At 36.3% G+C, this 13,713-nt stretch overlaps 1 protein-coding gene across 2 annotated transcripts in view; it reads left to right on the top strand.

Moving 5' to 3' along the window:
• Positions 1-13,713, top strand: part of CRY1 (cryptochrome circadian regulator 1) — a 99,681-nt gene that overhangs the window by 55,072 nt on the left and 30,896 nt on the right. For both annotated transcript variants that reach the window (XM_059186766.1, XM_059186765.1), the window contains exons 2-3: positions 28-136; positions 13,048-13,190. In XM_059186766.1, the coding sequence (XP_059042749.1) occupies positions 28-136; positions 13,048-13,190 (252 nt within the window). The remainder of the gene's footprint in view (positions 1-27; positions 137-13,047; positions 13,191-13,713) is intronic.

The following is a 13,713-nucleotide window of genomic DNA, read 5'->3' as shown; positions in this document are numbered from 1 at the left end:
TAAAAATTTTAATATTTTTCTCTGTAGATTTTTGCTTCAGTGTCTTGAAGACCTTGATGCCAATCTACGAAAATTAAACTCTCGTTTGTTTGTCATTCGTGGACAGCCAGCAGATGTGTTTCCCAGACTTTTTAAGGTAATCTGAAAAATCTTTGCTTAAAATAATAATCTTTTTTCAGAGAAGACACATATTTGCTGAGTAAGGTATTTGAGGTAATTTAAAGTATGTGAAATACAAGTATTTTTAAATAAAAATTTCTTTTTTTAATTTAATAAAAGTTCTATATGGTAGAATCAAGACTGCAAAAAAAGTAGTTTGCAATGAAAACTTAAATCTTTCTTCTGCCTTAAATTGCTAGTCCCCCCCAGAAGCAACAATTACTACCTGTTTCTTGTATATGCATTACAAATATTTTTTGCATTAGTAAGAATATATATGTGCATGTATCAATATGTATGTATTTAACACATTATATATAACGTATATATATATATAATACCTGTAGATCCATCTATATATATAAATTTACATTTTTGTGTATGTTACCATCCCCCCTTTTAATAATAAAGGTAAGTGCACTATATTCTACACCATCTGTGTCATGCTTTAGTTGCATGGCCATGTATTTTAGAGGTTGTTTCCTACTGCTCCCTCAGTCTTTTAAATGGCTTCGTAGTATTCCATTGTGTAGGTATGCTATGATTTTGTTAACAAGCTTTCTACTGAACATTTGGTCATTTTCCACAGGCCTTTGCTAATACAGATAATGCTGTCAGTGAACATCCCTGTCCAAATACAAATATCTTTGCTCACATGTGCTAGCACATTTGGGGGATAATTCTTAGAAGAGGACTTTTTGGGTCCAAAGGCTATAATGAACAACAAGCTACTAATAATACAAAACTGGAGTTTTGTGGGGTTTTTTTAAAACTTGGTAGAATCTTAAATCTCCTAATCTTATGTCTCCCTTTTTTTTTTCCCAATTGAAAAAATTAGTCCTGGAGAGGTTAAAAGAGTTGACTAAGGTCATATAGCTAGCACATGGAAGTGCTCAGACCAGAAGCTGATTCCTGGTTTTGTCTTTTTTATCCATCTCTTTCTCATTCCTACTGTTAGAATTCCTAATGTATATCTGATTTTTTTTTTTGCAGCTATTTGATTCATCAAATTTTTTTTATAGTAATGTTCCTATTTCTAATGCAGAAGAGAATAGTTCCTTTCCTTGAATGAAAATGTTCCCAGTGCTGGGAGTCAAATAACACTACCTAATCTTTTTCACTGGTATTAATGTTCAGGATTTCACTAATGCAACAGTTTTGGCTAGTGAAGATTTACTTTATTAAAGTATGTTTTACTACTATGGCTACTTAGAGTCAGAATTTAACTTTAGGTGCATGTAGGAATTCTGAGTAGAAAGCACATTAGAAACAATGGTGTAATAGTTTATCAATAACTAATGAGTGTAAAAGTGTGTGTATCTCTGAATCTATGTGGTATAAATAAAATGAAGCCTAAGAGAACTTTAGTTGCTTTAAAATAACAAAACTTAAACAACAAGTGTTTTAAGAATATGGAGAAAAAGGAACCCTCTTACACTGTTGGTGGGAATGCAAACTGGTGCAGCCAGCTATGGTAAACTATATGGAAATTCCTCAAAAGTAAAACTAGAACTATCCTATAATCCATTAATTGCACTACTGGGTATTTACACAAAAAATATAAAGCACTAATTCAAAGGCATATATGCACCCCTACATATATAGCAGCATTTTTTACAATAGCCGAAGTATGAAAGAGCCTAAGTGTCCATTGATAGATGAATGGATGGAGAGGTTGTGGTGTCTGTATACAGTGGAATATTATTCAGTCATAAAAAAAGAATGAAATTTTGCCATTTCCAACAACATGGATGGAGCTGGTGAGTATAATGCTAATAAGCAAAGCAAGTGAAAGAGAGACAAATACCAAATGATGTCATTCATATGTGGAATTTAAGAAACAAAATGAATGAGCAAAGGAAAAAAGAGAAAGAGAGGGATCAAAAACAGACTCTTAACTATAGAGAACAAACTTATGGTTATCAGAGGAGGCCTGGGGTAAGGGCATGGGTGAAATAAGTGATGGGGATTAAGGAGTGCCCTTGTGATGAGCACTGGTGATGTTTAGAATTGTTGAATCACTATATTGTACTCCTGAAACTAATGTAACAGGTATGTTAACTGTAATGGAATTATGACAAAAAAATACAATCACAAAACTTGTAATTACTTGTTTTAAAAAAAAATTGTTTTAAGTCAGCAAATCTTTTATGTTCTTTGTTTCGAGCTTTCTTTTACCTAAATTAACATTATTGGATTAAACTACCTTCTGCATTTAGGTGCTGTCCCAGTCTTTGTCAGTTAGGCAGAGAAGCAGTGATTTCCACATGGGCCATAAAATACAGATGCATGTAACACATAAAGTATATCAAGTGCTTACCATTTTATTCTGATTTTCCCTTGGGCTACGTACTGTGTAAAATACCACTTATGAAAACTTCCTTTCAGATTCTATACTATGTCTAGAGCCACGGAGGGAATTAATTCCTTTTTTTTATTACGTTGGTGTTTTTATTTTTACTTTTTGTCAAGAGGTGCTATATGCATGTGTTTAAAAAAAAGCCTAAAAGGATCTACAATAAAAAGCAGGTCTCCTCCCCACCCCTTCAGCCTCATGCCCCTTTTCCTCTAAGGGAAAAGATTCTTTTGTCGGTAACCCGCTGACTGATTTACATTAATGTCTCTGGTTATCTTATTGTAGTACAGAAAATAGAATTTTTAATACGTGGGTAATCCTGTTTCCCACTTGGAAGGTGAAACTGTTTTAAACCTGTTAACAGTGCTTTCGTTGATTGGAGTGGTGAGAGTGGTTCCAGTACTGATAGTCTAGTATATATCTTCTCCTTTCCATAGGACTTCCTTATTCTATTTATATTGAGTAGATTTAGAGATGGGGTCAGAGCATTTTTACTTTTTTTGTAAGCACATATTTATATATATATATGTCTGATAAACTGTTGTTTCTTCTGATGTGTTTTGTTTTATTTTTAAAGATTTTATTTATTTATTTATTAGAGAGAGAGAGAAAGAGTGCACAAGCAGGCAGAGAGGCAGGCAGAGTCAGAGAGAGAAGCAGGCTCTCCACTGAGCAAGGAGCCCGATGTGGGACTCGATCCCACGACCCCGGGATCATGACCTGAGCCGAAGGCAGCGGCTTAACCAACTGAGCCACCCAGGCGCCCTGATGTGTTTTCTGCTTAGAATTTTTCCCAGTTAAATTCTGAGCTTAATATAAGACTTTTTTTTTAAACTTCTTTTTATGTTCTAAAATGATAAACTTAGCAGACACTAATGTATGCAAAACTTGGATACACTATTAATCATATGAATCTTACATAAATTATTATTATTATGCAGTTAAATCTTGCAGCTTCTACATATGGTAAGCTACCAAGACCATGTACATTCTAGGCCCAGAAGAACCTTTTTATGAAGAGTTTAAACATTAAAACTTTCTCATTATATCCAAGAAACAAGGACTAAAGTCTTTATGGATGGACTCCCTGAAGTGTAACAAAATATTCTCTAAAGCCACCAATATTTTACATGCATAAAATTTGTATTATGCTTTTTTAGTTATTTTGGATTCTTGCCTTAAAATTTTATAGCACATGTTAGTTTGAATAAGAGAATTTGTTCAACAGATATTGATTGAGTGAGTGACTACCATGTACAAGGCAGAGTTCAAGGTGGTGGAGTTATACTAGTGAACCAAATAGAAGACATTCCTACCTTGGCAGAGCTTATATGATAGTGGGAAGGAGGCAGATAATAAACAAGTAAATATGCAGCATCATGCGGTAGTAGGTGCTAAAATGAAGTGTGGGATATTAAATTCCAAGGGGAGGTAAGGGTAATAACTTTATATGGAATCATGGAAGGCTTCACTTCTAAGATGACATATGAGCAAACATGTGAAGGCCTGAGCCATGCAAGTATCTGGGGTGTGATATGTGAATTCACAACATTTTGCACCTTGTTCCATCAAAAGGTTGAGTTTAAATCTGGGTTGGCCATATAACTCATTTTGACCAACTGACAAGAAAGTCATTGAGTCCCAATCCTAAGGTTCAAGCAACTTTGAAGCTTCTGCCTTTGCCCTTTTGGAATGCTTCTTGTGTCATGCAGGGAATGGGGAAACCATGTAGAGATAGAAGACCACTCAGTAGCCTGTACCAAGATCTAAGATGTGGGAGAGAGATTCTCTCAGATCCTCTAGGTCTGGCCAGGCTGTCAACTGATTGCAAACTCTACTCAAATAAAAAAAAATTAATAAACAGTTTGAAATAAAAAAGACTGAAAAAGATATACTTTGGAAAGAGTAAGCATAAGGAAGTAGAATTCAAGACAGAATTACCAGAGATTAAGAGTAATCTTACAAGAAAATATAAATATTATAAATGTATATGTGCCAACTAACAGCATAAAAATATGTGAATCTCAAACTGATAAACTGTTATTGATAGAATATACAAAAATTAATAAAGATACAGGTGATACGAATTGCTATCAACCAATTTGGATATAACAATATTTGCAGAACACTACACCCCCAAACTATACATTTTTTTTTATTAATGTATAACGTATTATTAGCCCCAGGGGTACAGGTCTATGAATTGCCAGGTTTACACACTTCACAGCACTCACCGTTGCACATACCCTCCCCAATGTCCATAAACCCCCTACCCTCTCCTTACCACCCCCTCTTCCGGCAGCTCTCAGTTTGTTTTGTGATATTAAGAGTCTCTTATGGTTTGTCTCCCTCCCGATCCCATCTTGTTTCATTTATTCTTTTCCTATCCCCCAAACCCCCATGTTACATCTCCACTTCCTCATATCAGGGAGATCATATGATATTTGTCTTTCTCTGATGTACTTATTTTGCTAAGCATAATATCCTCTAGTTCCATCCACGTCATCGCAAATGGCAAGATTTCATTTCTTTTGATGGCTGCGTAGTATTCCGTGTGTGTGTGTGTGTGTGTATATGTGTGTGTGTGTGTATGTATATATACATACACACACATATATCTCATATATCTCACATCTTCTTTATCCATTCATCTGTTTATGAACATCTAGGTTCTTTCCATAGTTTGGCTATTGTGGACATTGCTGCTATAAACATTCGGGTGCATGTGCAGCAATAAACATTCGGATCACTACATTTGTATCTTTAGGATAAATACCCAGTAGTGCAATTTCTGGGTCATAGGGTAGCTCTATTTTCAACTTTTTGAGGAACCTCCATGCTGTTTTCCAGAGTGGCTGCACCAGCTTGCGTTCCCACCAAGAGTGTAGGAGGGTTCCCCTTTCTCCGCATCCTTGTCAGAATCTGTCATTTCCTGACTTGTTAATTTTAGCCATTCTGACTTGTGTAAGGTGGTATCTCCTTGTGGTTTTGATTTGTATTTCCCTGATGCCAAGTGATGTAGAGCACTTTTTCATACACATTTTTTTTAACACATATAAAATATTCACCAAGATAGACTGTATGTTCAGCCACATAAGTTATCAATAAATTTCAGAGGCACCTGGAAGGTTCAGTTGGTTAAGCAGCTGCCTTCAGCTCAAGTCATGATCCCAGGGTCCTGGGGTTGAGCCCCACATCAGGCTCCCTGGTTGGTGGAGAGCCTGCTTCTCCCTCTCCCTCTGCCTGCTGCTCTGCTTACTTGGGCTCTCTCTCTCTCTCTCTCTGTCAAATAAATAAATAAATCTTTAAAAAAATTTTTTCAAGTTACGGACATCTTACAGAATATTTCCTTTAACTTCAATAGAATTAAAATGAATAGCAAGAGAATTACAAGTATTTATAACTGGTAGTGGAAACTATACAAAAATTTATGGGATTCACAACATACTTCTGTTAAAAAATAGTATTAATATTAGGGTAATTTCTTTAAAATACTAATATTCAACTTGCCATTAAAAAAAATTTATGGGATTCAGCTACAACAGTGCTTAGAGGAAAATTAATAGCTTTCAGTACTTTGTTAGAACTTTTTAAAAAGTAGAACAAGTCAAACCTATAAGTAAGCAGAAGAAAAAAAAATAAACAAGAATAGAAATCAACGAAACAAGGCAGACAAACAAACTAATCCACTCGTCTTAGTCCTGCTTTGTGAGAGTGAAGCTGGATGCTGTCGACATTTCTCCTTTGTCAGCTGGCTTGATACTAGGTTTTGTTGAGAGATGTTTGTGGTGGTTCTCTGCAAAGTCATAGTAGGAAAGAAGGGGCTTTACATATTGGTAGCCTTGTGCTTTTTGCTTTTTTCTTGGCACATTAGCTGGGAATTGAGCTTGTGGGAGACCTAAGCCTCTCTTTTGGACAAGCCCCAGCCTAACCACACCCTCTGGCAAATTTCTCTGTCCCTTGATAGGCCACTTGCACAGACCAGCTCCAGTTTACCTACCTGCAGGAAGTTTCTTAGCCACCTGGGGTGCTGTTCCTATGAACCACTTCTGGCCTTGCCCTTTGGCAAGTTCCTTCTCTACAGGGAAGGTTTTGTGTTACCCTGGCAGGAGAACCCATGCATTGAGGTGTGAATCTCAGTAGAGGATTCTTTTCTTCTAAGTTCTTAATTTCATTGTTTTCTTATTTTCCCTCCGTTTAGTGGTGGTAGCAGCATTCTGCAATTGCTAATTTTGGACACCTTAGACGACAGAAGCCACATATGTAATTCTAAATTTTTTACTGAAAAAAGTAAAAAGAAACAGATGAAGTTAATTTTAATAATATATTTTATTTTAAAAAATACATATTTTTATTTAATGCAGTATATAAAAATATTTTCCTTTCAATATAAAATTATTAAAATTTTAAGCTATTTTAACCTCTTTTTAATACGAAGTCTTTGAAATCCAGTGTATATTTTATTCTTACAGCACATCTTTATTCTAACTAGCTACATTTCAGGTGCTCAGAAACCACTTCTGTGGCTAGTGACTACCATACTGGATAGTGTAGCCCAGCATCAGTTTACCTATCCAATCTCTCACCTGAGTCTGTGAGGCCCTGTACTTAAAAGATGAACCCAGTCTGCCTCTCCTGTTCATTCCCGGTTTTGCTTGGTTTTACATTTGGAGGGGAGTTCTTAAGTACAGGACCTTGTCTTCCCCCATCCCCTAGCCTCACAAAACAGTCTTTTAAGTACCTGAGATCTAGACACTCCCAAGCTGAGCCCCACTTCTCACCTTCGGCTGGCCACTTGAGTACAAGACTGAAGCTTCACTGCAAATTCGACTCTGGAAAAGAATTTTCCTGCAAGTTTCTGGTGGAGGGGGGGCACTACACATTCCCTCCTCAGGAAGGGTCGAGCCTCACCTAGGAAGTGGATTCCAGCTGCTCAATAAGAGACACTTTAGCCTTTGGGATCAAACCAGGAATCTAAATCTAATTATCAAACTGATGGCCAACCCCCAAGATAATTGGTTTTTCTGAAAAACTAGTTTCTTCACCTGATCTTAGCCAAAAGGCCAAGAAACGATATCTGAAAAACTAGTTTTTTCATCCAAGTCCATCCCTCCATTAACTCAACAATTCTGACTCCTGCTGATCCCAAGTTTTTTAATGCTGAATATTAACATTGAGCATTAATCATCTTGTCAAGCAAAGGGCCTTTTCTACAACCTAGTCCATCTCGTTTCTGGTGCTACCTGAGCTGGACAGAATTCTAGCTCATGGTTGCTAGAAAAGTTAAGCCTAGGCCTCTGATCACAGGAGCAGATGGCCTCGGTCCTGCTCAGTCTAGGCCTAAATAAAAGAAATCTCATTATTGCAACTCATTTTCTAGTTTCCTTTCTCACATCCTGTACACAGGTAGTATTTTCAATGTGAATCCAAAGCTTGTCTGGGTCTCTGAAAAGATTTTTTTTTTCCTTTTAGGTCCTTTACATTGTGATAATGCTGTATTTAAAGAGAATATTTAAATGCTAATAATTCTTTACATTAGATTTTACCTGTTCAGATTGCTGATGCGGTTTCTGTTTCCTGACTGAACCCTGATTGATTCAGTCAGCAAAGCCAAAAGCTGGGTCTTCGAAAAGATTTGATAAACTGCTAGCAATATTGATTCACACCTCAATGCATGGGTTCTCCTGCCAGGGTAAAAAGGGAAAAAATCACTTTTATCCAGAATAAAAAGCGGGATATTACTAGAGAGTCTCCAAATTTTTAAAAGCATAATAAAGGATGTTATAAATATCATGCTAATAAATTATTCAACTAAAATGAAAATTTTCTTAAGTACAAGTTATAGGGGCGCCTGGGTGACTCAGTGGGTTAAGCCGCTGCCTTCGGCTAAGGTCATGATCTCAGGGTCCTGGGATCAAGTCTCGCTTCGGGCTCTCTGCTCAGCAGGGAGCCTGCTTCCCTATCTCTCTCTCTCTCTCTGGCTGCCTCTCCGTCTACTTGTGATTTCTCTCTGTCAAATTAATAAATAAAAAAAAAATCTTAAAAAAAAAAGTACAAGTTATAAAATTCTCAGAAGAAAAGAAAAATGTGAATAGCCCTATATCTCTTAAAGAAACTGAATTTATGATTGAAAACCTTCCCATAAATAAAACTCCAGGCCCAAGAAGGCTTTGGTTGTGAATTCTATCACATATTTGAGAGAAAAATCATACCAGTTTTATAACACTTTTCAGAAAACATAGGAAAATGTTGGGAACACTTCCCCAAAACACTTATTTTATGAGGCCAACTTAACTCTAATACCATACTCTACTAGCAAAACTACTGAAGAAATTTTAAGGAAAAAAGAATAGCCACATGTCCCCCCAGAAGCAGCCTCAGATACGCTTAACAATATATTAACAAATTGAAATAAGCAATATTTAGTTTAGCCCAGGAATACCAAGTTGGTTCAACATTATAAAAATCAACTAAGGTGAACCTTCCTGTTAACAGAATATAGGAAAAGCTATTACAGTTATCTCAATAGATGAAGAAAGAGCATTGGTCATAATTCAACATCAATTTATGATTTAAAAAACTTTAACCAAACTAGCAATAGAAAACTGGTAAATGTTAATTTGATAAAAGTTGTTAATTTAAAACATAGCTAATGTCATTCTTTTTTTTTTTTTTAAGATTTTATTTATTTGACAGAGAGAAATCACAAGTAGGCAGAGAGGCAGGCAGAGAGAGAGAGAGAAGGAAGCAGGCTTCCCGCGTAGCAGAAAGCCTGACATGGGGCTTGATCCCAGGACCCCAGGATCATGACTGGAGCCGAAGGCAGAGGCTTTAACCCACTGAGCCACCCAGGTGCCCCGCTAATGTCATTCTTAATGGCAAAATAGTGACTGCTTTCCACCTAAAATCAGGAGAAAAGCAAGGATATAAACTTTAATCACTAACTGAAAGTCTTGCCAGCGTAATTGGGGAAAAAAAAGAGTAGATAATTAGCTTATCAGCTTACCAGAATTCCCATGTTCTCTATCATAGCATTCTGTTTTTTTCTGATGGTTATTTTATATTTACTTTTTATTTCTTTATTTATTAAAAGATTTTATTTATTTGACAGAAAAAGAGAGATAATGAGAGCAGGTACGCAAGCAGTGAGAGTGGGAGAGGGAAAGCAGACTTCCTGCTGAGCAGGGGACCTGACTTGGGGCTCAATCCCAGGACCCTGGTATCATGACGCAAGCTGAAGTCAGATGCTTAATGACTGAGCCACCCACGCACCCCGTGTATTTACTTTTTAAATTTACCTCTGTGTTGCTAGTTTTCTTCAGTAAGCTCTAAGAGAGAGGGACCTAGCATTATATCTGGCCTGTAATAAAGATTATAATATTTGATGTATAAATGAATTTAATTAATGTTTGAGGAACTTTCTTTTCCCTAGCTTCCCCCCCCCACCCCTTGTAGAGAGATATTCACTAATTTATCCCCAGGGAAGAAGTGAAAGATTTCATGGGGGAATGCAGTAGAAGGAGCTAGGTGAGTGTAGCTCAGATTGTATGAGTATAGCTCAGATTATGCCTTTTCTTCTCACTTGCTGAGAGCACACATCCTGTTCTCTTCTCCTATGCAATAAATCCATACTGCAGGAGATGGGCTGCTTATCTTGGGTAGGTAAATCTGTTTAATTTAGGGGTAAAATATTAGCAGGCTTACCTGCCCATAACCCTGAAATTTTTCTGCAGTTATCTTTACTAGTAATGTGGTCTGTATCTTGATCTTTAGGTGTCTGACTTGTGTTTCCTTCTTTTTCAAAAATGTTATTGACTTAAACTCTATCTTAAACTCTAAAAACTAAAAAATTATTTATAAAAAAATCGGAATTGCAAACTACTATTTAGGAAAAAAAGTTTTAACATATATGGCAGCTCTTACAAGTCCATAAGAGAAGAATTTAGTGTGATAGAAAACCAAGCAAACATAGCCTGCAACTCACAGAAAAAGAAAATACAAATAGCTAGTAATAATAGCTGTCATTCATTGAATTTAACTGTGTTCTATGTCCTTAAGAATTTACAGGCATTATCTTATTTAATCTTTCAGCCCTGTAACATAATGATTTCTTTTTTTTCATTTTACTATAACAAACGCATAGTGTTTATTATGTGCTAGGTGCTCTCTAAGCACATTACTCACATTCTACTCAGTTTATAGATGAAGAAGCAGACATGAAGAGTTTAGCCATTTATGAAAATAGTTGAGCCAGTCTTTGAACTCAGGAGGTCTTACTTTAGATCCTTTGTTTTTTAACTACTACTCTATACTGTTTCACTATAAAACAAATATAATGCTTTCCTAGTCTTATTTTATTTCTAAATTTCAAAAAACATTACACGATCATACTAACAAATGTGAACAATGCAACAGTGTGTAAAATAAAAAATAATTACCAAAAATAATTTGAGCTCCTAAATTTAAAGGTAACAGCTATTGACAGTTTGGTATGCATTCTTCAAGATGTTCAAGAAAGGAAATTTTTAAAAATGAGTGCTGTTTTTCTGTGTATACCATATGTATGTGTTACTAGTTTTTAAAAAACCTTTAACATACTACTGGTAAGTATATGGGGAGCAAGCACTTTGGTATACTACTGATGAGAGTATGAATTAGTACAATATATCTGGTGGAAAATTTGACAGTGTCTTTCGAAATTTTAAATATGCTTATCTGTTGTTTTTTAAGGAACTGTTTCTAGGAAAAATAGATCAAATGCCCAAAAATGTTTAAGATGTATGCATAAAGATAAGGATATACACTGCAAGGTTTATAGTAGTATTTTTTTAACCCACTGTTGGGAACAGCCTTTGTCTAAACTGTACAGGTTTGGAGAATTAGTGTGTTACCATATAGTGAAATAAATAATAGTAGACTTACAGTTTATTTTTTTTTCTTGTAAGATACATCAGAATAGATTTTAGATTAAAAAAGTTACTACCCCCTTAGGAAATCACAGTTCCCTGAAGTCATAGTCTCTACATTGAAAATCACTATAAGGAGATGTATACAGAATTTATCGATATAGCACCTGAAACTCAATAAATATCTGACATTATTACTATCTCTATTTCTCCACAGCTAACATTTTTTGGTAATCTGAAATAAAAACATTATAAATAAAAACAGAGTACCTCCACAAAGCAACATATACCATATTAACTATCAGAGGTTTGTGAAAGATCATGTGGGTGGCTCAGTTAAGCATCTGCCTTCAGCTCAGGTCACGATCTCAGGGTCCTGGAATTGAACCCTCCATTGTATCAGGTTCCCTGCTCACTGGGGAGTCTTCTTCTCCCTGTGCTCCCCACCGACTCATGCTCTTTCTTTCTCTCAAATAAATAAATCTTAAAAAAAAAAAAAAGTTTGTGAAAGACCAATTCTTAGAATCAGCAGATACAAATTCAGCAGACATAAATATCCTCCAGGTATTCTGGTTCTTTGTGAACTTGGGCAGGTTCCTAAATTTTTTTTTTTTTTTTTAAGATTTTAGTTATTTATTTGACAGAAATACAGAGAGTGAGCAACAGAGGGAGAGGAAGAAGCAGACTCCCCACTGAGCAGGGAACCTGATGCAGGACTCTATCCCAGGACCCTGGGATCATGACTTGAGCCGAAGGCAAATGCTTAACTGACTGAGCCACCAGGCGCCCAAGTCCCTAAATTTTTTTTTTTTTTTAAGATTTTATTTATTTATTTGACAGAGAAATCACAAGTAAGCAGAGAGGAGGCAGGCAGAAAGAGAGGGGGAAGCAGGCTCCCTGCTGAGCAGAGAGCCCGATGCGGGGCTCGATCCCAGGACCCCGAGATCATGACCCGAGCCGAAGGCAGAGGCTTAACCCACTGAGCCACCCAGGCGCCCCCCAAGTCCCTAAATTTTTAAAATAACTTTCTCTGCCAAATGGAGGTATCAGCCAAAGTGCCAAACTGGGGGTTATTTTGAGGACCAAATGAGAACATGTAAGTGTAAATTATTTGAAAAGTAAAGTGCTATGCAAACAAATTTAGGAAGCTGGTTTTAAGCATATGGCTAGTTAGATTGTTTGCTGACTAGTGCAATGCCTAAAATCTACTGAGTATACATTTCTTAGTTACATAATTCTGAATTTATAAATTGTGTAGTTTCAGGGCACCTGCGTGGCTCAGTGGGTTAAAGCCCTTGTCTTCGGCTTAGGTCAGGGTCCCAGGGTCCTGGGATCAAGCCCTGAATCAGGCTCTCTGCTGGGTGGGGACCCTGTTTCCCCCCCCAACCCCTGCCCCCATGCCTGCCTCTCTGCCTACTTGTGATCTCTCTCTGTCAAGTAAATAAAAATCTTAAAAAAAAAATAAATAAATTGTGTAGTTTCTTCCTGCATATTTGAAGTTTGATTTATGTACATTTATTTTATATGTAGGGTTTAAGCTTTTCACTTTTTCCCCGAATGTATTGTTATAGTAGAAAAATAATTATGAAAATTTATGTACATTTTTGTTCCTTTTTTGTATTTTAGGAATGGAACATTACTAAACTTTCAATTGAGTATGATTCTGAGCCTTTTGGAAAGGAACGAGATGCAGCTATTAAGAAACTGGCTACTGAAGCTGGAGTGGAAGTGATTGTACGAATTTCACATACATTATATGACCTGGACAAGTAAGTTTTTTTCTTTTATTTTTATGGTATAATACGCATAGTATTTGTTGTCTCAACCATTTTTAAGTGTACAGTTCAGGGGTGTTAAGTACATGGACAAGGGTGCACCTGGATGACTCTGTTGGTTAAGTGTCCAACTCTTGTCTTGATCTCAGGGTTATGAACCCAAACCCTACGTTAGGCTCACCCTGGGCATTTAAAAAAAAGTACATGGACAAGTAAGTTTTAACCTGTGGGATTTCAGTTTTTTTAAATGGAAGTAACAACATATACATAATACAGTTGTGGGAGAATTAAATAAATATGTCAGACCCTTAGCATTTTATTTAACTGCTCTGATTTTTTACTTAGTGACAGATGCCAAAATTACAGATGTGTGAGTGCATAAGACAAAAATACTTCGAGTCTCAGTTTCAAACTGTTAAGAGTATCACTAAATTTACCTTGATTGTCCTAACTCAGCCTGTGGTCTTGCCTTTCTGAGCTCTTAGCAATATTAATTTCATAGTTTATATGACATGAA

The sequence above is a fragment of the Mustela lutreola genome, chromosome 8, assembly GCF_030435805.1.
Source record: "Mustela lutreola isolate mMusLut2 chromosome 8, mMusLut2.pri, whole genome shotgun sequence".
Lineage (NCBI taxonomy): Eukaryota > Metazoa > Chordata > Mammalia > Carnivora > Mustelidae > Mustela > Mustela lutreola.
The sequence above is the reverse complement of the archived record's forward strand: the minus strand, read 5'-3'. Positions and strand labels throughout refer to the sequence as shown.